Source organism: Lineus longissimus, chromosome 5 (assembly GCF_910592395.1).
Source record: "Lineus longissimus chromosome 5, tnLinLong1.2, whole genome shotgun sequence".
Lineage (NCBI taxonomy): Eukaryota > Metazoa > Nemertea > Pilidiophora > Heteronemertea > Lineidae > Lineus > Lineus longissimus.
The window spans coordinates 6,230,113-6,256,512 of NC_088312.1; the positions used below are offsets into that span (position 1 = coordinate 6,230,113).

The 26,400-nt window shown below is 38.2% G+C and overlaps 2 protein-coding genes across 3 annotated transcripts; one reads left to right on the forward strand and one right to left on the reverse strand.

Moving 5' to 3' along the window:
* Positions 1-1,160: 1,160 nt before the first annotated feature.
* On the reverse strand, positions 1,161-15,904 carry LOC135488753 (zinc finger protein aebp2-like). The gene is made up of 5 exons (XM_064773520.1): positions 15,591-15,904; positions 10,146-11,173; positions 9,378-9,502; positions 6,205-6,272; positions 1,161-5,681 (listed from the first exon to the last, which is right to left on the reverse strand). Exons 1-5 carry the CDS (start codon positions 15,902-15,904, stop codon positions 5,534-5,536), a joined length of 1,683 nt encoding a protein of 560 aa, XP_064629590.1. The 3' UTR covers positions 1,161-5,533.
* Positions 15,905-15,948: 44 nt separating this feature from the next.
* Positions 15,949-26,158, forward strand: LOC135488752 (uncharacterized). Of its 2 annotated transcripts, none has more exons than XM_064773519.1 (20): positions 15,949-16,241; positions 16,671-16,912; positions 17,257-17,325; positions 17,970-18,044; positions 18,354-18,471; positions 18,662-18,777; positions 19,257-19,458; positions 20,926-21,004; positions 21,109-21,284; positions 21,597-21,673; positions 21,888-22,036; positions 22,199-22,295; positions 22,470-22,686; positions 22,893-23,007; positions 23,273-23,420; positions 23,676-23,823; positions 23,972-24,102; positions 24,380-24,539; positions 24,920-25,042; positions 25,288-26,158. In XM_064773519.1, exons 2-20 carry the CDS (start codon positions 16,689-16,691, stop codon positions 25,711-25,713), a joined length of 2,850 nt encoding a protein of 949 aa, XP_064629589.1. In that variant the 5' UTR covers positions 15,949-16,241; positions 16,671-16,688; the 3' UTR covers positions 25,714-26,158. The 2 variants fall into 2 exon arrangements, with proteins under 2 accessions (XP_064629589.1, XP_064629588.1); XM_064773518.1 differs by having other exon boundaries at positions 15,949-16,088.
* Positions 26,159-26,400: the final 242 nt, after the last annotated feature.

Sequence of the window (26,400 nt, forward strand, 5' to 3'; positions counted from 1 at the left end):
TTTACTGAACATTTTTGCTTCGGCTATAAAAAGTCATGTACTGCAGGTATTCTTTTTTTGACATGGTACAGTACTAGTCACAACTGACATACCTTATTTTGCGTAGGCTGCAAGCAGCCTGCTTGTGTGCAAGTTTTGTGCAGTACAAATGCACATTTTTAGACTCTGACATTGGTGATTAAGTGCGCTTTACAGTGGGAAACAGACATGCTCATTTTTGTTCCAACAATCTACCACCACATTTAAAGCCCAAAGGTACGAACTTTGAACAAGACACCTAATTCCTTCATTGTGGAAAATGTAAAAGGTAAATTAACAAATAACACATTCACTATAAAATAAGTCACAAATGTGCAAATTTCAAATGATTTAAGATCAATGACAGAACCCTCAAATCATCAGAAATTTGCTCCTTGGATAAGGAACTTCTAAAAAGCCTTTTGGAGTTGGGTATGCAGAGATGGTTCATCAAATATTATTTGTGCACAACACCGACCTCTCCTCACTCAAGGTCTGAGACTGGGAAGAAAATAAGAGCTATCGTACAGATAAGGTCAGAATCAAGAAATAACGTAGGAATTGTTCAGTAAATAAGGATAGAGCAAGCTCATTCATCAATTCATAGAATCAAACAGACGAACAGTGCATTTGTCAATAAAGATTTAAAGGTCTTGCCAATCTTTTTCAGCTGATAAAAAGTTACCGTTTTCAACATAGGCCCACACTTGTGGAAATCAAGTAAACATTTCTGACACCTTCTCCCCAGTTTTATCAAACAAATCTTGGTATTTTTGTAAAATTGAAACATTAGCTACATGTAGAATACTGTCTGAATATATATAAATAGAGATGGCTTGCTTAATTCATGTCTGTCAAATTGAATAACTCATTCATTCTTTAACCATTGTGTATGATTGGGTATTAAGCCCTAATAGTAAGAACTTCGTTACTTTTATTTTACCTATTTCCCACACAACCTGTCGCAATACCAAAACAGCAAGCCTACAGTGTATATCAGGTGTCGCCCAGCAGTTGGGAGAACTTAATTCAACAGTTGCCCCTGTATCTCACTAGATAATTTAATAAAATAAAATTAATTAGCCTCACAGATCTGAGATCAAGCCCCTAGCAGGCCTAAAACTAACTTAATTCATCCTTTGAAAAGAACACACAATTTTAATGTTCTTTACCACTCCTTACAAAGGCAGGTAGACAACATGTTAAGAACAATTACACAAAAATTAATAAAAACCCAATAGTTTATAAGAAATAAAATGTAAAACTAGAATGATATGACACAATATGTACACACGACTGACATGATAAAAACGAATGGTGAAAAAAAATTTCGGCAACATTTTAAAGGCCTACGCCGTTCGCTAAAAATTTGAAATTTGTAATTGAATTTGAAAAGTTCTAATTGCTTTAATATGTGCTAAATATATATTTCATCATTGCCGTAGTGAAGAAAGATGTACAAATATTATAAATAGTTTTAGTAATGTAGTAACAACCATTCTGACGGCCAATCAGGGGCGAGTTTATCAACGATGGTAGATCGGCACGACTCCAAACTTACATGTGTACAGTTACATGTACACTCCCATCATATGTGGTAAAATTCAACAATTTTCACCGACAATTAATTTGGTCGGGAGTAAGAAAAGCAGGAGTAAGGACAACTTTGGGAATTCATAATCTGTCTACAATACTCACAAAATCAACTTTCTTGAATACTGAATTATTTAAAGGATAGCTGCATAATATTCATATGAACTCAAACCAATTGGCATATGAAAAAATCTTTATCATTCGTTATATCATTCATTATCAATGCCAATTTCCTGGACCATTTCAAAATTCAAAATTGGTTTTGTGCCAAATTGGTAATGCTGGACCATTTCAAAATTGGTTTTGTGCCCAAAAGGTTATTCTAGATTTTGGTAAATCTATTTTTTAGTAATTCATAAGAGTTGACAATATATCATTTGATTGTGAACTGAGGGTCTGGTTTTACATGGAAATCCATTAACTTTTAATACTACAGCAAAAATCATCATTGCAAATAACATTATACTTCAAAATGATTGCAGGTAGGCCTACAAAGTAACAAGTAACACCTTAATTTTTTAACGACTTCATTTTCTGTTGAATTGCTCCTGATATTGTTTGTTAAAATAACATCCCAAGAACATTCTGAACTCAAATGTAGTTTGGCACAACGCCCAAAGGACAGTGACATTTACTTCTGAAAAGTTATCCATGAAGACTTTTGCTCTTTACTCACATGTTATTGTATTTGATGCAAAATCACAGTAAATGTTGTTAAGAGCATACCGTATAATACAATAGTGTATAAAACGCTGATGCCTTGAGAGATGGAAATGTTGATTAAGCACCACGATGTAATCCCTGGATTAGTTCTGTCTGACATTATAGATGGCGCATAAGCAGACATGAATATGCGACCTCAATCGACCAGTCTGTTGAATCCTGAACACATAGTGACGAGACACAACAGCTGTTATTACTTCAGTCTTATTCCTTTCTAGCTTATGCCTTATGGGTACGCCTCTTCCAAATACTCGTAAAAAGTCATATTTTCAGCAGAAATCACAAGGATTCATTCAAATGTTGCCTTCTACCAGTACACAGTACTGTCACTCCTATTATTTGCCAAGCAAGTTACTTTAATAGAAAGTGCCTTTGGTCTTAAAAACCTTCTCAAGAGAAGAAGTGTCTCACAGTGGTATTGTCTTAATTGACTCCTTTCCTCAAGCAAAAACAAAAACAACCTCTTTATTTTGAATTCAGGTGCTAATACATCCGGATGTCCGATTGCTAAATTTTAGCATGTTTAGCAAATTAGGCATGGACTTGTTTGCATCTAACTCATCTAACTCTGATCATGGAAAACATGAACAAAACGTTAAATTCAACAATGGTTGTTTGGTTAACTGATGGTATGGGTAACATTTTTGTCCGAGGATTCGTTCAAATGGAATGACTAGAAAGGACTCAATCAAATTCTGACTAAGCCCAAATAGAAAGATTTCAAAACCAATTTCAAACATGTTACAAAGTGCAGCAAATTGACAGAAACTACCCCTTTTTTGACTGTAAATACAGTAAATATGAGCACTACCAATGGTGCTCAAATGTTATCATTTCATGAATCGTTTCCAGCCATTCTCTCAAGAAACAAATGTGTTCAGACAAAACATATGAAAGTTGATGATACTGATAAAATGTATACGATAACAGACTGGTGTAACAACAGCATCGCTTCGATGAAAACTTGACTTTTATCAAACTTACAAATATTATTCAGACCTGATGTCGGAATCGTCACTAACATTGAGATGGTAGAGTGTATCCCATCCTAACCTGAACCAAAAATCTGAGTATCTACAGTAGGTGATGTGGAGATCTTTGGTTCAAGTTCGATGGAACTCACTTGGTTTGCATAGATGATGTAATGGATAACAGACCTGATGGTTAGGTGGCATAATGTAGTTCAGACATGTACCTCTAGATGTCACTACCCTCAGAATGTATAATTAACATGATTAAGGTACTTGTTGACCAGATGAGGATGTAAATGTCAACGCTCAAGTCTTTTCTATATTTGGTCAAACATCTTTCTTAGTTAACCCGACTTTCAAAATCATAAACATCTAACACATGTTTCATTTTAACAAGATCAAGTATTGGCACCTCTGATGGGAAAAAATGGGTCTTATACTCTCAATTATGGAAGATTTGTTAAAAATTGCTGGTTCATGCACGGGAAGCAAAATCTAGAGGGCAGGCTATAAACTACTATGCCAGGCAGTGGTTGTAGCTTACATTATGTAATACAGGGTTAAGACTAGAGCAGTATTTATCACAGCTCATAGAATTTATGGTTCATACAGGCAGCTAAAGGTGATAAGAGCAAGGACACTAAGTGCAGTGCCTAACAATTTGCACAAGAATTGAAAGTGAGCCAAGGAAGTTTTGTAATAACTCCTTGGCTGGCAGAGATGGTGAAATTTGAATGCTCGTCCCAAGTGCTGAATACATGCAGCTCAAGCATGTGGTGCTACCTCGGAGTACAGCTTGAATCGGAATGTAGCTACAGGCCTGTAGCTACAGTAATAACATGACAAAAGCACATTTGAGCAGCCAATTCTTGAAAGTAAGTTACCAAATTAACAAACTAAAGTTTTAGTGGATCAGTGCAGTTCAAATCTCTACGAACTTTAATGACCAATTTAATTGTAACAGTACTAATGGTCATTCGATCATTATTTGTCCAGAAACAAAATCCATACATTACAAAACTCAAAACCATTATTTACCTTATAAACAAAACAAATTATGTACAAACATTTAAGTGCCAAAAATAGCAGTCAGAGAAGTAAAACGTCTTCTCTGACACAAATTTAATACAATTGCAATGATTTTGCAGCATCAGGTAGTATTTTTCACTTCTCCGTGTCTTTTTGTTTTATGAAAATACTCCATGGTCATGAAACTCATCCTGTTTTTCATTTAAATATTGTAGCATTTCTCTTATAAAAATATTTTAGACATATTTCATTTGGGTTATGGATGGAAAGAATCAGTTAAGCATCAGCAATGCACTATACTCATTTCACAAAAGAATTGCACTTCAGGCAAAACAAGCCTAAAATAGCAGGAGATAAGGTGACAGTATTTCTCTTCAAATGCCTCATTCTTGGTGTTGCTTGTCAGATACTGGCAAAGTAAGTAGTCTTAGATACTTTGGAATATGAAGTTTCAGATGAAATACAACACTTTGTTCAAATGTTTCACCATTTGAGTGAAATCACCAAAAATCAGTGCTAATTTTTCATGAAATGAAGTATAGAAGATGAAGCGAAAGGAAGAAAGAAGCCTTGGTGATTCTCGCACCCTTACGATCGGCAATGGTAATTTTTAGTGACGATTTAGTAACAACAGTAAAATATTAGCCCTAGCCTCGATTCCAAGTCTTCTGTGTCCCTTAACCTGGTCCACAGATGCACTCCCATGTACACACGTTTTAAAACATACATGTAGTAAAGTTGGGGAACATATGGATGGGGGTGAGGTTAGTGTGAAAATCGTGGAGCACCTGACAAATTGTGTATGTACAGATTGGGAAAATAGTGTGAACTTTTGCACAGACTATCAAGCAAACATTGCGATGACTTCGAAAAACATTGTGATTGACACACAACGTTCTGTTTCTGAATTTGGTCCTCAACAGGTGATGTGCGCTCTGTGAGTGTTGTATGCAGCTCCTCCAATGCAGAAAATGAACTTGTCATCTCAATGCATGATACATTGCAAGATTGAATACCACATCCCTATTATTTGCGATTCCATTTTGATGATATTATGATTTTGCCAAAAGGTGCATATCTGGCAATATTGGGAGACTTTCGCATTGGTTTAATCTACACGACTTAGAGATTTCGCCAAGTTATTCGGCAAAACCTCCGGAAATCTCACATGAGGTTTTCACCAAAGGTTTCAATCTCTGTTATTTGCGTTTCTGTTTTCTGAAGCGGTGCTGCCGATAGAAGGATGGATGTAGGTTGACGACAGAGTCTCGAGGTAGCTGCGACAGCGGAATGACTTGTTGTTGTAAAAGTTCGACCTGAGATTCAGAAACCCAGGAATCTGGCAAGCTGGAAGAAAGACAGAGAAATTTCATTAAACATAGAAAGATTCTTACGAAAATACCTGTACAGACTAACAAGTGCCTTAGACAGATTATTTGCGCTACTACAATGATAATACTCTCAGGCAAGTGGACACAACTACTGTAGCTATAGAACATAGGTGACATTCTATGAGAAAGAACTTATGTTTTTTATATAGCATTTTTGTATAACTGAGCTTTTTAAATGAATTGTTGCTCAAAGCAATTCTGCTTCCTAAAGTACTACTGAACCCTTCAGTGAACTAACACAACAAGGATAGAATGTGATTTTGTGATTCTGGTCGTTGAACCCACACGCACAGCCTCTTTGTCAGAGTGTGCCTTTTTTTAAAAACTTAATAAAGTGCCCTTTTTCAAAAAGAAATGACCGTGCCCTTTTGAAACCATCCGGGAGCCCAGCCCATACTCTCAAAGGTGCAAAGAGCTCAAGTGAGAAAACACAAGACATAAGCTGACACAAATTGACATCATCTTTACACACTACTTACATGTCTTCTGGTTTCCATTGTAATAACACGCTGACCTTTCCCGTTTCATCTGTTCTTCTGGCTATCACCTGAAAAAAAATCACGGTGAGAATGTGAACGATAGTGTCAAGCTACCTCCATAATGACTGTTGTCGTGAAAATTTTTAAAGGATAAAAACACCTTATATATACACCATACCATCTGCACTGACAAGCATGATTGCCACAGAACATGGTGTATAATATCCAATGTATACTATAATGAAATGGCCAGGGCCATTGTGCTCACCTCATGTGGAGGAAAGATGGATAAAGAGCATGGTATTGTGTCATGTAGTGTTAGGTTTGATGTAGGTCCAAGCAATTACAATTTCCCCAAAATGGCCAATTTACAGTACATTCGACCTCTGTGACCTTGAAAAGTAGGTCAAATCAAAGAAGACCCGGGTGACACATTGAATGGTTGTTAGAATTAGATGTACCTATGATATAAAATTAGTGCCAATCGGGCAAGTCATTACTAGGAATAATGGGTTTTTTGAAGAATTTAGGATTTGGCCCCCTCCCTGGAGGCCAAACGGCAAATCAGATCGCACCAAACTTCGGTACCTGAGATCACCTGACCAAGGGGTACATGTGTACTTAATTTGTGATCAATAGTCATTGCAGTTAAGAAACGTGCCATAGTTACGGCCTGACGGCGAATTTACGCCATTTGACCTCTGTGACCTTGACAAGAAGGTGAAATTAAAAACCTGTGTGACATATACTGTATGGTGGTTAGATGTACCCATGATATCAAATTGGTGGCAATCGGGCAAGAAGTTAAGGAATAATCCCATTTTTAAGGTTTTTGGACTTTGCCCCCTGGTGGTCAAGTGGTGAATCATATTGGACCAAACTTCGGTCCCTGAGATCACCTGACTAAGGGGTAAATGTGTACCAAATTTGGTATCAATAGTCATTGCAGTTTAGAAACGTGCCATCGTTACATCCTAACGACCAATTTACACCATTTGACCTCTGTGACCTTGAAAAGGAGGTCAAATCAAAAACCCGGACGATATATGATGCACCTTTGCTAGAAGTACCTACCATATTTTTTTCAAAATTTCCCGACTACTATTAAGGGAGATATTGCATATTTTCACTTTTAACGTTTGGCCCCCTGGTGGCCAAACCATGAAACGAATCGGACCGAAACTTGGTCTCCAAGGTGTCATTACATAAGGGTACATGTGTACCAAGTTTCAACTCAATAGCTCCAACAGTTACGAAACGTGCCCTGCTAACGGACGACGGACGACGACGGACGACGACGACGACGACGACGACGACGACGACGACGACGACGACGACGACGACGGACGACGGACGCCACGGTATGGGATAAGCTCACCTCTGCTAAGAGGTGAGCTAAAAACCTAAGGACATTTGATGGTGATCTTGAACGCATTTGAACTGATACATTATTCTATGCCTTTGCCCAGCTGCCAATGCAGTTAGTGTTGGTGACTACCGTAAAACCATCTAACAATTGATAGTTGTACATGCATGACATGTAAGCTACATTATATCTGTGTGCAGGTGTTGAACACAGAAACGATGCCTTAAAAGACATTTAGCTAAGAGCTACTGAAATACTAATCTGTTGAAATCAAAGGGCTGTGCTATGAAAATGGCACTCCTTAGTGACGAATGGGCAAATTCTTGAAAATGATGCTTTTTTCGACATGCCTATACATGGTGTATCACTATCACTATTAACACTGATGATCAACTTCTTTTTATTCATGAAATACAATATTTCCAATACTATTGTTTATTGATCTGAAGAGAACAATGACAATTGGCTTACTCTTTGTCAAACAAAACATGATCAACTGAATGGATCCGATCAGTGTTGCATCGACATGCTGGCGGCGTGATGAAGCCGATCTATAAATTGACCTTCGGGGTAACTTGCATTGGGGTTATCAGACTTGCACGATGACGAGACATAAAGAGCACATTTCTGCATACTAATTCTGCTGAGACACGTCGGATAACATCAGATTGGAAAGATAGAACATGGAGAATGTGGTATGAAGGACTAATTAAATTTGCAATTTATGGCACAACAGATCGTGGTTAATTTATTGTTGTGCTCAAATGGACAATTTAGACATTGGCTGTCCTCACCAAGTATTGATTTAGTGGTGACCATGCTTGCCCTCATCAGAAAGGGCTGATTACCATTGGCCGCAGCCACATCACACTGTGGTCATTGCTCCGCTGATGAGTGATTTTTGGTGCTGCCACCTGCAACGTAGCCAACATGATGATTGTGATTTCGAATTGGAAAGCGGCCGCCGATGAGTTAAATCACAATCAACGCCCATGTTGTCATGGCTACATGTATGTCAGTGGTTGTGCTGACATAAATCATTTCAAGTTTTTATCAACTATCTGATAAAGATAATGATAATTTTAATGCATTGTGGAAGAGAGGGGGGTGTTTTCGACATCAGATCCTGCTTAGCAGTGCACTGTCTAGCGTATCCTATCCTACCACAGTGTAATGAAATTGCTCTTTTGTTGATTATATTGCGCGGATAACCGTTCAGAGGTCATTAATTTTACATGTACATTATCAATCTGGTGCTGCTTCTATTATCATCAGGTTCATTGTTTATGGTTTTCATCGATCTTTATTGAACAAAAAAAAGATACAGTTACATTAGCATGTGCAAGGGCAGTCAGAAGCTGATAAGCATTTTTACATGTTATTATCAAGGTTCATATGTGACCCGTCACAGCAATACGAGGTGCAAGTCACACAGAAGATGAGCACAAATGACATCCGAGGCAGAAGGTAACCAGAAGGAATTGATGAACAGACTTAAGGAAAGGCAGACGACAGTGACATGAAGTCTGTCTCAACCTGCCAAGCTCAGAGCGACATGCATTTTATCACTGGATCATGAAATAATTTCAGAAATTGCTAGATCGCATTCGAGCACTGTTGAATTGAATGGATATTAGTAATGGACTGTGTTACCAAGCCAACAGTGTTTGATCCTCCATCAAGATGTGGATGACATGATATTGCAATCATTCAATGGCTTCGAGATTAGTACACCAATATACCCCTTTTAAAACTCATCAAAATGACTTCATAAGGGTCAAAAACACAAGAAGATTTCACAACTTACAGAACTATGGAATGTAATGGCTGTTCCCATGCCAAGGGTATCTAACTGAGTGGCTTCGTTCACTGATAGGACTTGTTGCTTGACGCACTCCATTATACCAGTGTCGAAGAAGTCATCTGTCTTAACTGAAATCAATACAAATTGGAAAAAGTTATTTTATTTTGATTAAGAAATGTCCAGAATCTTCTTCTCCAGCATTCTATGAATGTCCTGGTGATACAATGCAATTACTGCCATCTACATACAAACAGTGAGGTTAAAGTTTGCATGTTTCTCGCCGGCTCTCCCATAAATTCCTGAAACTATCCCACTTTTCTTTGGGTAGGTTGGGTTCTGTAACAAATAATTTTTTAAGCACAGCCTTATAGAGATACATGCTTTTATCAGCATTGTGTATTATCCCTAGCAGCAATAATATGGCTACCACAGCCAACATCACTGTCAGCTGTTCCTGCATATGGTTGTGAAAGGGTTAATTCTAATCTCGGTCTAAGCGCTAAAAGATACACTGGGACTAGTTAATGGTCGATAATTGAGGATTGACGCGCTCCCAGTCGAGTCAGATTGATCAAAGTTAGCCAAGTGATCGACAACACGCAGCTAATTAAGCAATACTTGTACCATGTATCATTGCCATCATTGTTCAATGTATATATTCCTGTCTTACTGGAAATTGACACTGCACCAAGATCAATGACTTGGGGAGGAAGGGGTCAGCGAAAATTGGCCTTATTACTAAATAAGGACAATCAATATACATATACTTACTTTTGACAGACTTTCTCTTCCTTGTTTTTCTTTTTTTGAGTGTTTTACTCGGCGTGTCTCCCGTGGACCGAGAAGACTTCGGCTGATTATTGGCATTCACGTTAAAATGATTGTTTATATGTCGTTCCAGTGCCCCCTGACTGGTAAACCGTAACCCACATCCATCGACAATACATTTAAAAGGTTTATCGCCGCTATGTGAAACCACATGCCGCTCTAACCATGAATACGAACAACTTGGCTTATTATAAACTTTACACCCCGCCCACAGACACAGAAATACTTGTGATTCACTTTTTCGTTGCGACTCCACATGAGTTTCACGAATATGCGTCATCAAGTCACTCGTATCCACAACCATACCACAGGTATTCCACTTGCACGTCTCCACGCTCGCAGGCGTTTTCGGCTCTTCGCCGTTTGTAATCTTCCCATCATTCTTATCAAGGCCATTTTTCACCTTGTCACATTCCGTTGTTTTTCTTACATCACAGCTCGCACTAGTACTGGCAATGGAAACAGCACAATTTGACGTGTCCGTAGTTTGTGACGAGAACTTTTTTGCTGAACTAAAACCTAAGTCCCTTTTCGACGGTAAAACCAGATGATTCCTGGTAGAGTTAATATCACCATTATGCTTAGAATTAAAATGTGAAATTTCAAATGCTGCAGATTTATTGAGTTTATGATTAACTGCCTGAGAGGTTTGCACACACAAGGTACCGTTGTTTCCTTGAGTACATTTTTTCTCCAATTTGTGATTAGTATGTGAATGTGGATGGCATGATTTTAATGATTTTTGATGATTGTTTCTGAGATGCACTTGCTCTGGCTGCGCGTTATGGTTGGCTTCCAAAAGTCTGTTGTTGGTGTTGCTATCAGAGTTGGTTGCATCACATTGCCTGAGTAAGGGTGCCAGTGGCTGTGGGGTACATGACCGCGATGTGTCGGGTGTAGACGGCTCGGAACTCGCTACTGATACATAACTACAGTTCGTGTCCAGGCTGTCTGAACGCGATATTAACAACCTGAAATGAGAAGAGGATAAATATTGATTAAAACAAGAAGCCAAGGATTTTCACATCATTAATTACCATTTTTCTTATATCTGTAAACATTTCTGTACAAGTCAGTGCAGATCGTTTTTTCTGCTATAAAAATTCTGAAAGTGGATCGTCAAGTCAAAGCTAGCGAACAAGTAATGTCAATGTGGAACACGAAAATCGAAGCATCCACTGTCTAATAGAAGGGCTGGAATCCCTTTCTCAAATGACCCTTTTAATGAAGCTAGAAGCTCCAGACAACCATCACTAATAAAACATTTTATCATTGGGTACCTAAAGGTTGAAGCAATGGACAATCAGCCCTGGCATGCCTGGGGTTATGGACTACCAGAATTGAAACCAATGAAATGCAGAAAATCTCAAAAGCATTACTGCCTGAAACAAACATAATAAACTATCACCATCAAAGGAGCCTAATTAAATATCGTTCACCATTCAATGGACCTTATTGCATTTTCTTCATTAGGGTGGACAACAAGTGCATGAAGCCAAAGTAGTACAAGGAAACAGGTACAACATTTCGTTCCAGGTCTGATCCTGGGTGACTGACCTGATCGTAACATGTCTTCCCATCAATTTGATAAATTGTGATGAAACATTTTTGACATGTTTGAGGTGGCCAGTTTGTATTCAGCCTTGTTCTGAGTTTTGTTATCATCACAGAAATGATGCCAGTCTTTCATTGTCCTATGATTTATACCGGTAGGTACTTTCCCCAAACATGACTGTACTGATAGTGACAGAGATTTTTTTCATGCAATACCATCCGTTTTAACTACATGAACTCGGGATTACTACAAAAATTTCAATAACTATCATCAGACATCCTCCGGAGTCCTCCTCCGCCTACTCCTTCTCAAAATACTAGATCAAACGCTCTCCCAACTCCTACATTGCACTTGTATTCAATTCTTCATCACATGCAATTGCAAACTTTAACAGTGCTCCATGTCCTTCCAACTCCTACTCTGTTTCAGATGATAACTTGTGATAAGTGATTAATACTTTCATCATGTTTACAGAGATATTCTAACACTACTAAACAATTGTTGGATTATTGATGTTTCCCGAGACAACTCACTCCCCACATGCACATTCTAAGGAGCTGAGAGTAGATTACCTTGAATATGGAGAAGGAAATTTCCAGCAAAACTGAAACATTATCTGGGGAATACATTCAGTGTACATGTAGAATAGTAGAACGAACGTATGGTACATGTACATCCTCACACTGAAAAACTCAATGACGTCAGAACAAGACATTAGCAAATTGATACCCAAAGCTACTACATCGTCATACAACCTCCTACCAGATAACATGAAAGACTTCTGATCTGACATGTCTGGGAACACTTCCCACGAAAGCAAAGGAATCTGCCGAGTGAGAAAACAACATAAAAATTACCAAGGATTTCTTGGAAAGAACCCATTGACTGATGCTTTTATATGTACGAGATCAAAATATATAAGGCAAGATATCAATGATACAATGTATACTTGCACTTGGTATTCAGATGTAGGATATCCTCAAACTCCCACGAAGCCCTCCTGACTGCGATTATCGATGATATAAGACGATTATCGATGATATGAGACGTCTTGAAACATTTGAAACTATAACACCAATTGGATTATGATAGCATGCGAGTTCTATGCCTCTAACAGAGAAAACATGTATGAAAGGTTATCCTGGAATGACACGATTGTTCATACGCCACTGTTGTCAAAGCATCCCGCCAGAGAACATGAAGGACAAGCGGTCAGAATACGTCTGCCTACGAAACATGAAAATCTGCCCGAATGAGAAAACAACATAAAAAGCACCGAGAATTTCGTGGAAGGAACCCATTGACTCCCGAGGAAGCCATCAACAGCCGTCAATGATAAATGTACATGCACCCAACTCGATGTCAATGGGGATCAATTTTTCATTCTATTGCACCGGGAACTGGATGCTAAGACCGATTGGAGTCAACGGGTACACAAAACTGACGAAGAGGCAAGCAGATGACAAATTTGGGTAGACAGAGCCTTTTATACATCAGTCGCAGCTGTAGTTTATCCATAGTCATGCTTGCAGCATCCATATATCATGTATATATAGTCTTTCAATGGTTATGCTTGTATGCTTCTACAAATGCAGCCTGCAAAAACATCACAACCAATTTTACCGAGTAGGCCCTACTTATTAATGTCTAATAATGCAGCCATAACACTCAGACCAGTTGGGGATTATTATAATATATTTAAAACAGCACTCACGATGTACCCGTACATCAGTTTATCATGATTTGATACACCCCGTGGAGAACACCAATCACTAAATCGTACAGCCAATATAATTCAGTCACTCCGAGTCAGTACTCTTAACCCAGATATCACAATAACCGTATACTCAGACATATTGATCAAGGAAACCCTTCACGATGCAGCCAATGCAGCCAGCAATTCGCAGAATACCCGATTCACATTTTCACCTTATCACTGAGCCAGCATAGTCAGCGCTGATAAAGCACGGTTTTCAAATTTACGATCTGCACCAAATTTCTCCCAGGTTCCAAGCAAAGTATGCCTACAACATGTACATGTAATACCATCCAAACTGATCTGCAGTAAAAATCCAAACCTGACAAAGACAGCCATCAGCTATAATGTAATCACAAGATGGATTCCGACGGGATCAAATGAGAAATAAGATATTTCTGGTTTTGTTTCACAACATTTGATGTTGGAGATGGAGTGTCATGTGCCATATGCATGCAAATACAAACGCCGCAATTACACATCCCCAAATGCCACTACCAGGTGGGGTGGTGAGTTTCTTCTCTGCATTTTCAAGAAGTAACTAAGTTTGTTGTAATACATTGGACATCTACGTGCGTATTTTCACTTGCTCACAAGATGTAAATAAATTGATCAACCTCAAATAGACAAAAAACAGGTTAAAAATTGATCTAACTGCCTACATCTAGAGCTACATCAAAATATGTAAGAATGCAAGGTAATCTACCAGCAGGTACTGACAGGGTTTCCCTGCCAGTGCCATGTTTCGTTTTGATGGTACATTTCCAGGAGCATAATTTCATTAAACATATTCTTTTATTTTAGACTTTCTCTATCAACTCTGTTATATTTATTTACTAAATCTATTTTACAAGTAGATTGCAGAGTATGAAGTTCCCAAGGCAATGTAAAGTTAACTACATTTTAGTCACCCATACAACTGAAAATCAGCGATCTGACACCAGTCAGATAATCATAACCATAGATTGGAAGCTCAAAATGAAGTTCCCTGATGTTTTGTAAACACAAAATCTTTATTTAGCATGTCTGACTCAATGACTAAAAGATGTAACTAGTAACCTGATACTGATAATGATGTGATAAAAAGATGACCCAGTTCCAGAACAAGTAAACTAGGTCATTCAGGTGAAAAATTGTGTCCCAAGTTCACCAGGTAAATTACAGCTGACAATTTTTGTCACACATTATTAACTTAGCAGTTACTGCATGTACTGTGCAATATAAGCAAGGCTAGTTTTTAAGCTCTTGTTTCGTAATGGATGAACAAAATAGGAAGCGTTGAGAGAGAAGCCAATGCCAGTGAAAAGCCTACAAACAAAGTTTCTTTACCAGAAATTACCTCATTTTCAACTAAATTACTGTAGACAAACATTTGCAAGGTTTATTAAAATTTCACAGCTTCTTAAGCGCACTGAGGTCATATTTGTCGGCACATTTTCGTTGGAATCAATGACGATATAACTAGGAGTCCTGTGGTGGAACTGGAATGGGGATGACCAAAATTAATGCCCGATCGCTATCCGAATGCATGACAGTAGTACATTCTTCCCGTCCGAAATCAGGTAGGCCTAATTCTATTCTATGATGTTGAATTGAGGTATATTGTTTAGTCACTTCCGCGCTATATCACCATTTATGTCATGACGTTACTTCCTATTAAAAAGTGGCGATATGACGCACAATCTGAATCTTCTCACGACGTGGTCGTGACGATACATCGTGCAACCATTAGGCCTGCCCTAAATGAAAGTGAAACCGAAACAATCTTTAATATTTACTAAATAAGAATAGAAATTATCAAAGCAATTACAAGCGTGAATAATCAATCGTTTATCATATAAGTTATTCTCGTATGAAGTAACGAAGAACAGGACATCCTGGTGACCATCCTCCAAACCAGTCAGTCATGTACAATCCTAGTACAAAATGTACAGCAGCAGAAACCATAAACAAATTCAGGCCAGACCAGTCCATACATATGTTAATTTTTCATGCTTTTAAAAGTAACTGTTGGAGTTTTTCTAGTGTGATGAAAATAGGCAAACACCTAGAGTGATCAAATATTTAAATGCCTTACCCATCAACATTTAAATCGGATTTTTCCGTACGTGGGGAACGACGTTTTTGTAGGGGATAATCCGACAAAGATGTTCTTTCCGTCGGTGCAGTTCGTGACCGAAGGGTCGGAATCGAGGGTCTTACCCCATTTAGCCGGGTCGTTTTTACACGTTTGGGATGATAGTTTTTATTGGGATTTTCACCACATGAACACTGGGCACTCATTCCATTTTTCTTGCACATTTCATTTAGTCCCGCGTAGGTTTTCTTTACAAAATTGTCTGTTCTTTCTTCACAAAAACTATTATCCTGCACGCTCCCGACACTCGCCATCTTGTACACCATCGATATGACGTCACGGAAATCCCTCATCGATAATTGGTGACGTCAGAAGGGTTTCCTCATTTATGGCACTTACAATTTTGCACAGGATCTTTTGTCTTTTTCCTAATTTACACTCACTTACAAGTCCGTTTTTGTTCTGATGTTTGGACAAAATATACATTAGTAGTTAAAGGTGACATACTATCAAAATTTGCACTCTTGCAAAGTCCGAATTTTGTTTGAGCAGGGTGGTTATCTTCCTCCTGACAATCATCCATCAGATTTTTCCTACTCCGCCTGTGCTTTGTTGTACATAATATACAGTGGTACACTCAAATGCGCAAAGGTATTGTATACACTGTCAAGAGTGAAGAGTATGTGATCTGCTATGGCCCACACTGATGTCCAGATGGCGCTATGCTCTCTGCTGATATCCTATAAAGGGATTCAGTTTCAGAGCGAGGCTTTCCACAATAGGCACAAAGAAGCAATGAACGGAGCCGTCATCTTGCCTTTTTTCATGAAAGTGAATAAAATCACGGAATGACTTTACAATCCCCAATCATGGCACGTAAACAGATCATAAGTTACAAAATAAGTGCCATTTTTCAATGGATTTATATTGGAATGTGATCAAACTACGTCATTTCTGTTCGGGGATTGTAAATTTTATAAACAAAATCACATGCCTATTTCCTAAAAAATTAACCACAAAATCAATGTTCAGTTCAATGGAGTTAGTATTCAATTTAGAGAATTTGATTGTTCGTTCCAGAAAAAAGGCTAAGTTATAATGGCAACCATCACAACTAATGGAATAGAGGAATTACATGATGAGTCTCTCCTCTATCGGCGAGTGCATCGAAGCCAACCAGAGGATGAGGTATCCACTGAAGGGTCAGAGGAAGAAGAAGAAGAAAAGGAGAAAGAAGAATATCGACCATTCCTTTACAATAAGAGAGTCTTTGTTGCATTCTTACCTTGCTTTCTATTCATTTTCTCACTAACGGGGGAAACGTAAGTGGATATTTAGAAAATGAAGTAGAAGTAGTCTGATGAGCTTGTGTCTTGAATATGTTGCCGTTGTGTTCAATTTTTAGCCCAGGTTATATTTTTTTGGCAACTTGGTTTCGATTTTCTTCCTGAAGCTAAATCCTGTTCAAGTTTGGCAGTACTTGACATTTGAATCGGCCCAATCAGAATCAACTGGAAATAACTTGAAGAACAAGATATGCAAAGACTTACCTTTCCCAAATAGGTGTACTTTCCTTGATTGCCAGAGAGAAATATGCATAATAATAGAACTGTTATGCTTTGCCAGTCCATTTAAAAATATACGTTGCTACAATCTTGCATTTCAGGTTTCTCTATATCCTAGCTACTGGATCATTTATTGTTCACCTTTTGGACAACCACGAGAATAAGCAATGGTAAGCTGTTTTCTACTCATGGAGTGTGTTGTTGTTTGTGAATTATCAGGAAATGGCATACGTCCAACCAGGATATAATTTTCATTGAAAAAAATATACCTATTTTTGGTACAGGATATTCAAAATAGGTAAACATGTACTTATTTAAGACAAAAAATGCCAAGGACAAAAGAACTTGGATGGTGGAAAGATGTATTCATTAAGTGGGTTAAGTGTCATTCTGATAGTGATACAACAGGGGACCTAGCAGGCATCGTCTGACTGATATGGATGAACAAACAGTTCAGTAGTATACTGCTGATGATACTGATCTCGATATTCACTTTTGAAATCCGGGTGCAATTGATTTATCACCTCTAGGATATGGTCTCTTGGATGTTTGTGGTATGGTACTTGTAAGTGCATCCTTATATTTAGAACATGTGCTTTTCTTTTACAACTAAAATATTACAGGTTGTGCTTTACCTGGTTTTGGCTGGTTCCCAGATATAGATCATCTGCATGACTTGTTTTGCACCAGTTGAAAGGCAGCTGCAGTGATGTATTAATTCCACATGTCTTATGGCAGAAAAAGTTTCAATGACTACTAATGTTAGTTCAAAGAGGTCACAAAATACTGACTCTTCAATTTTTTTGTCTTTCAGGGCCATAATGGCGACTATCATCACATTCTTTTCGTGTCAAGCACTTGTTATCTATTCTGTATTGCCTCTTCTGTGGTGAGTAGGGAAAAAATGTAGTGGAACCTCCCACAGCGGACACCTCCTTATCAAGGACACTGCATTTGGTCCTATTTTGGTGATTGCCATAGATTATGACCTCTGTAATCAAGGCTTAATAAGACCTACAAAACTTATCAGATACTCTACTTAAGCTCCAGAAAACTGGGGTAGAGATTAACAGAATACAGCAGTGATGCATATATATGGTTGCCTGGCTGCTTGCATATGTTGAAAAAGGCTTCATTCAAATACTCTCAAAATCTTTGAATAACTCCGTTGGTAAATTTGTATTTTCTTTACTTTCAGGAATTCTCTCTTCAACATTTTTCTTATTATGTTTACCAATTTGTATTCCGTCCTGAGTGGTGGCTGGGTCCTCCTCCAGTTCGAGCTCTTCACAATAAAAGATATTGCATTTGCACAGGTAAGTTCCTGTAAACCAGGTAAAATGTAAATATCGGTGGCATGAAAGATCAGCTGAATGGCATGTAGATTCGAACTGCACTGCTTTTCATTACTGTAGTCACAATGAGCATTGAAAAAACCCCAGAAACTGGTCCACAATTTGTCTCGTTGAAAATTTGACCAGTGCAGGATGTTACTTTTTCTTCCAGGTGATCGAGATGATGTTGTTTTCTATCTACCCATGTTCCTGCACTGCCCTCATGACATGGATGATGACTATATTAACAAGCATACAACTTGCACCATATTTCTTTGCAATTATTGGGTAAGTCTGTAAAATACTACTCAGTGTTGGATAGGAATAATTTGACAATGCACAAGGACATAAATGATTATTATTTTAATTTTGAATATTTAAATGTTAGCGGCTGCACACTAGCCCTAACACGCTAAACATAATTGGCATCTGCTGAAAATGTTAGTGATACACACTTGTGGCTAACACCACTAACGCTGAAGAGGAGTGCACACTCGCCTGCCATTTGCATCAACAAGCCAAGACAGAACATTGGGCCATAATTGGCATCTGCTGAAAATGGTAGTGATACACACCGGTGGCTAACACTGCGAACACTGAAAAAGAAGATGACCAATGTGCAAACAGACCCCAAACAACATATTCAACACTCTGACTCTCACGGTTCTATGCCACCTCAGGAGTTAAAGCAATGTCAAAGCCTTGGAGGTCAAGATGCATTTTCCATAGCAAAACTGACCACTCCGTTTCTTGCCCTTTTTCTGCAGGTTTGTGTTGTTCCAGTTGTTCCTATCGACAGCGCCATCTTCATTTCAATCTGGACTCATACACGACAAGGAAGACGTCTACATCCTCGAGCCAAACTTTGTGGGATTGCTTGCGACAATTTATCTCATCTCGCCATCGATTATTTATGTGATCTGCAACATGTGGTTGCACTTCTGGGGAGTGTGTTCAATCGATTGCCTGGTAAGTCTTTTTAAGATAATTAATTGATGTATGGTATAATTCTCAGTTAACCTCAAATAGAAATGAATGTTATTTTATGTTTTGTTCAAATATGTTTTTTTTAAAGGCCTACATGTACTCCTTTCAATCAAGAATTTGAAAGTTGAATTAAGATTTTATATTCTATATTTCCAATTATTTGAAAACGTACTGAATATAAATTTCAACAATGCCACTTTGTATCTAAAATCTGTACTAGTATTTCGTTTTGTAATCGAATCTAGACAAAAATCTGATTAGAATAGTGTAATATCCAGGTGCTAGGAGGCTGCGATCACAAAAGCAGACCTCATCACCCCATGTGAACCGATCAGGCCAAACAAATGCAATACGTACATGCACATGATAGGTGTACAATTGTGTATGTATCTGTAAATGAGAGAAATATATAAATTGGCCACAGTGGCAGCACCAGCAAGCCTATCTTGTAATTTATGTTCCTCCTCTGATTATGTATGTGCCTCTGTCTATCATGAATTGAAACCATTTTTCAAACCCGTCATGCATTTTCGTCAATAGTCTCAATAAATTTTGATGATTTTTTTTCATGAATTTCATATTGATCATGTCCTCAGTTCCGTTAATCATATCCATACTTAATACAACCAGTTCACTTTCCTCAATGAAAGATTTTGATATCGAAACATTCTCTAGTTTTTTCTGCTGGAAGCCAGACATCTGAATATCTTATCCTTTCAATTCAGACTGGGGAAATATTATTGTTACCAGTGGTCTAAAATGGAAAACCATGTCAAATCTCTCTTATACAGAATTCCAAAGCATATTTTTTGTTTTCTGTAATTAGGGCCAAACCAGTTACTGTTGTGGCAGGACAGTGTCCATAATCCAATGAGATGTCTCTTCTATTACTGACGTTTCATATTTTTCGTAAACTTTTGCAAAATTCCTCCTGAGGAAACTGTTATCATGTGTAAAAACTTGTGCTAATGTACTGCTTTGAAGAAATGTTACAACTTTGAATACCACGTTTCTTAGTTTTTCTGAGTTACCTTCTTCCTTATGGGTTGATGGCTCTGAGCTCTGAGTGAGCATTTGCTTCCAACAAGATACACACTATTACTTCAAAGAAACTGTTCTATCAACAAGCCTGTTCATTTGAAAGCTCTCAGTGAGCATTTGCGCACAACGAGAAACAAACTAGTTACTTGAAAGAAAGTGTTTGTTCTTTCAACATGCCTGTTAATTTGAAAGCTCCAAGATGTGAGGATTTGCTTCCAACAAGATACAAACTAGTTAACTCATAAAGAAACTGTTTATTCTATCGACAAGCCTGTTCATTTGAAAACTCAAAGTGAGCATTTGCTTTCAACAAGATATAAACTAGTTACTTCAAAGAAACTGTTTGTTCGGTCTTGGTTATGAGGCTGATTAGATTGTGTCTAACCACCTGTTTCATTTATGTTCCAGGTGAATCTCATGTTCATCAGTTCGATATCAGTGTTCTTGACAACTTATCTCAACACCAAGGTATTCTTAGAGCATTCAGGTGAGAAATTACACTACTGTAAAATCTGTCAGTAGCCATCATGGCTTTCTATACTGTGACTAAAATCAGTCAATATTCTTATATTTTTTTCATTTTCATTACAGGTTATACCTCCCGACCAATTATTTTAGCAAGGTGGATATCTAGTCTGTCTGGTTTGTTGTGTTTCACGTATATCATCGGCAAGGCACCTATCAATTCTGATCTCTTGTTTTGGATACCGATGTGCGTTGGACTCCATGCTGCAGTCGGAATGACACTGACTGTCAAGCATGCAAAGGTAACTTTACAATAGGTTTTGCTCATTGTGTTGTGCGTGTTGGGTCATTATTCAGCATGACAGCATAATAAAATACATGTACAGACCATAGATACGAATGACCCCCGCACATCTCTCATAGGTAAAATTTGCCTTCTAGACAATGCAAACTGAAATTGTTGGATGCCCCAGGTTTGGTAATGTGTGTGGCAAAGTACATGTATAATAATAAGAAAACTGCGTGATTGGATGATCCAACTCACTAAATTTACAACTTAGTGTTTGGGATTTTTTTAGCTAAGATTTCATGTATATTTTCTCTTCTATTTTCAGAGATTGTTCCTACCATTCATCTTCACCCTCGCTGTGTTCTATGTCTACTTGTTGACCCTACTGCCATGGAATTTACAGTATCCTTTTCAATTAGATAATAATCAATTTAAAAACAGTTGGCATGGTTCTAGTTGGACTGTTGCAGATTTACTTGATTTTTGCGTCCTTTGAATGAGGTGCAAAAATTGAGATTCCTAGTGCCTGGTGCCGAAAAAGGTCAAAGTCAGAATTACATAAAATTTTTCGTACAGTAGTTTCAAACTTACGAACACATTCCTTCATAATATTCAGATTCACGTTACAACATGTCAGTATTCATGTACAGTCTGTTTACATGTTGCTGTTCATCAATGTGTTCCTGTGTCTGATGTGTATGGTCACATCCATTGATTCATCAAGACGTGATCTCTTCAACACCTTGTCTGTTACCAGTTCATTCTGTAAGTATTTTAGTAATGGACTTTTAAAAGTTTGTTATTTATTGAGCTCAACATATTTTAGGTGGGGTGGCATAGTCTCAGGTTAGGCAGAGGGGTTAAATGCCAAGTGGGAAATTCCGTTGTTTTCATTTGACCTTATTTGATAAATTCTTTTCTTTCCAGTTTTCCTAGTGTGCGAGTTCACCCTGCATAGTAACAAGTTGTACTTGTCCATTCTGATGCCCATCACTTCTGCCCTCATTTCATACTTTTCACTCAGGTATGTACAGGTGTTATTAAGACATTCGGTATATTGTGTATTTCTTGGTCGGATGGTTTCCAGGGCGTGAGACTTTCTCAGGAATATAGGAATTGAATTCATCATCATCAACATTGATCAATGAGTTCACAGACTATTTTCAATTTATTGTCAATTTTAACATTTCTCTTCCAGAATGCATTATGTAGCGAAGCTGAACCCCAATCCGGCTTTTGCGATTCTGGCTATGCACATTGCCAAACTGCTTGTGCTGTTCCAGAGTTCTTACAGCCTGAAAACCAATGTGACATTGTTGTTCTGGGGGTATTCGGCTGTTGTGGCATTCCTGTTGGTCTTTGTTGCCGTGAAGTTTATCATTCATGTCGAAATGGACTCGCTTGCTGAAAATACGGTGGGTACAATACAAAGAATTCTTGACGATAGGAACCTTTTCCTAATGGAGCTTCTCATGGTGAACTCCATGGATTGATACCACTTTGATTACCCTTGCAAGCATTTTGGGCATGGTTGACTTGGAAAAACGCTATAGAAATGCTGAAGTATAACTTACCGTAGTTAGTCTTTCAAACTTATTGCTGAACTGTTCTAATATTTCAGCTTTATTTCTACACTGGTGGACTTGGTTTCTTGATGTTACTAAACGGGCCTAGTTTACTCAGCAGCATTGTTGAGCTTCTGGTGCAGGATGTGGCATCTTATTCTGAGATTTTAGGTAAGTCAAGAAAAATTTATCTTCCTAATCTGTGCTGTGCTTGAGAAGCCTTGTGTCCACATTGGCTATTGAAGCCACAGTAGGTGAGTAAATAGTGCCTTGTCAAGCACTCATTCCTAGTGTCCTGCTCATAGGTGCATTCACAAAAAGTTCTCTTTAAAGAGCAGGGTCTTCAGTACTTTGATTATAAGCCTGGCACATTACCACCAAATCACCTACCCCTCTAAAGCTATGCACATTATCACTATCATTCTTTTCATTTCAGTGTTGCATTTCTTCTTCTGGGGGATACTCTGTCTGAAGGTGACCCTGACAAGGACCATTCCCACACAGCTTCTGAGACACGTGTCACCAGCATTGATATGCTGTGCATCTCTTATGTTGATATTGCGACCACAACTACAGTTTTCACTGTAAGTAAAATAGGCATGGGTATTTTACCTGACGAGATAATGGCTTGAAAATTTCTCAATCTCTTTGGTCGACCAACAGTTAATTACAACTTAGTGTTACAACCTCAGTAGACCTGTAGTGTGTAAAATGTTCATTGTCATGCTCAGCTTGCTGAACTCGCAAAAAATCTTAAAATGAACTACACGTAGCAATTGCCACTTCCCAAATGGTCAATTCAAAGCAGATAAACAGATTCTTGTAATTTTTATTTTCAGTATTTCACTGCTTGATTGGTGGCTTGTCATGAGTGTGCTGGCCTCAATAGTCGTGCTATGTGGGAATGTGCCACTGAAGACAGATAGACAGATTCTGCTCCCGTCTATATTTATTGGTGCTCCTTGTGGATTGAAAGCAGAAGCAGTGGTAAGTGGTTAGTGTGTCTTTTTGTGATGACATCAACTGTACAGCTTCTGTAGCGATAAAACACAGACAACAGACTTAATTCGTACCAACTGATTTTCTGTACCTTGATTCATATTTTCAAATCATGACATTACTGTATCTTTTCCAGCTGTGGTCAGATTGGTCTGTAGACTTCGTGCGAATCTGGGGCAGCGCTGTAGCAGGAACGTGTCTCGCTTATCTTGCTTTTAATCTCAAATGTCTGTCATCGAAGGAAGTGGAAAAGAAAATTGTCAAGATGTAAGTACATGTTGGAGAATAAGGGAATTACCTTGAACAGAATATGCATCGTTATTGATAAAATAGCATTTGGAAACAATTTTATGGAAAGATATCACATGATTATTTGCTTGTGCAACCAAATGCTGATCCATAATCTACCTTGAGAAAATCGGTATGATTTTACCTCTGACATGCCTCATAGTCGGCAGAGATTGAGCATTCTATGCCGCCTACTTTGAACAGATTTTGCAAAAACTTTCAGTCCAGCAAAATTTTCATTTCTCGGTCTTTTCAGATGTGTGGTTCTCATCCTGAGTTCAGTATTGTTAGTCATACCAGACCTTCTCGTCATGACTTCCATTGGCCAGCTGCCCTCGTCACCATCTTTGAGATTCCTCGTCTTTAGTTGTCTGTTGCCAGCATTGCTGTTGAAACTATATTCTATGTCGGATAAGGTAAGGATTTGTGGTTGCTCTAACTAGAAGCTCTCTGTCCCATATTGTTGTGATATCGCATAATACTTCATCCTTTCAGGGTAAAAAAGTAATATTTTCCCAGCAAGACGAGATTGAATTGAGACACCTTAGTCTTTCCAGATTTGTATCATCAAAAATCTTTACATTTTTGATAAGGTCAGTGTTTAGTCCAAGAACATTAGTTGAGACAGTCAGTTCAAACTGAATATGTAAAATTTCGGGAAGAGAAATCCTCCTGTGACTACATGTATCTCAGCTGAGAATCTTTGCTATTTTTAGTGGTCATATGTGTAGTACAATTCATTCCTCTCATTGCTACCAGTAGGCCTAATAAGTTCCAGTACTCTTTCTCTTTTTAGGTGTTGGACCTGGGAAAAGAGGAACGTGCCATATCAAAGCTGCCGATTGTCGGAAATCTTTTCACCTATCATACATTTGTAGTTCTTTGTTTGGTGTGCCCAATTCAAAGTTGGGATTTTTGGGTACGTAATATCTCTTGCAAGGATTCAGTCCAAGATACGTGTAAATGGAAACTTTTGCAATGGGAGCTTTAAGCAAAACTTGAGGACGCAAGTGGTAATCATTTTGACATCTCAATGTGTTAACAGACTCAGTTTTAAGGACATCATTTTTGGGGGCTGATTGTGATGTTGTCATTACTCGATACAAATAACTTTGACTTGTCAAAAAAACTAATTTCACAAGTGATTACACTTTTGTCTTTCAGATGTGTTGTTCCTCTCTTGTGTTTTTCCTCCTACAAAAAGACCCCTACATCCTACGGAATCTCACTCGCCAGAACCAAGCTACGCCGACCGTTAGCACGTCGGGCCTCGTCCTCATGATGTCTACGTTGATAAGAAATCACATCTGGACCGAAAAATGGATTATAAAAATCTTGCAAGGACTTTTGGAATTAATCGTAATTGCAATAACTGTGCCAAATTATGTTCAATTATTTGCAATACTTTGGACGGGAAAAATCCCTCTCTGGGACCGTTATGTCGTATTTCTTGCGCCGTGGAATCTATTTCTGTTATATGGGTGTTCGTATCAGAGTTGGGCGTTGGGTATATTTGGCTTGTTATCGGCAGCATGGATGATGATTTATAAGCTGCCGCTGCAGGTTGATCACCCGCGAGTTTGGAGGTGAGTCAGGAAATTGGGGAGGTTATCATTTTTAACTTGAGATTAAGTGGGTTCACCGCTTGGACAAGAAGTCCCATTTCTGCACACCATCACAGTATCTTAGGTACACTAATGTACATACATGTATCCATGTAATGATGTATTAGACATATTGTGTTGTCTGTTATGGGATCAAATGCATTGATGTTTGTCTTGTTATCAAATACACAGGCGGTAAGCATGGTGGCAAAGTGGCAGAGCGTCTAACTTGTGATCAGAAAGGTCATGGGTTCAAGGCTTGGCCAGTGCCACTCAGTACTTTCAACTGGCCTGAAATGGGCACTTTTAGCTTGTTAATGTTATTAACATTCTTTTCACATTGTTTAGGAAACATCCTCCTTAAAGACTTTTTTGCATTTTATTTTATGTTGTACAATTAAATCTTATTTGAACATTTCAATAAAACGCCATCAAAGATATGAAAGATTTTTTGATTTTTTTCGCACTCTTCTACACGATAGTGCTGGGGAAAAATGGGTTACAGAGTCACTTGGAGTTCATAGGTTGTGGCACTAAAAGCTAGTCTAGGTGCTGCTTGCTTTCATTTCCTCAGGACAAGCTTCAGTGTGCACTGTTTAAGCTGCACCTTGACTCCCCCCTTAGTGCCACTGTGGGAACAGATGTGTATTGTGAGTTTTTGAAGTACTGTATT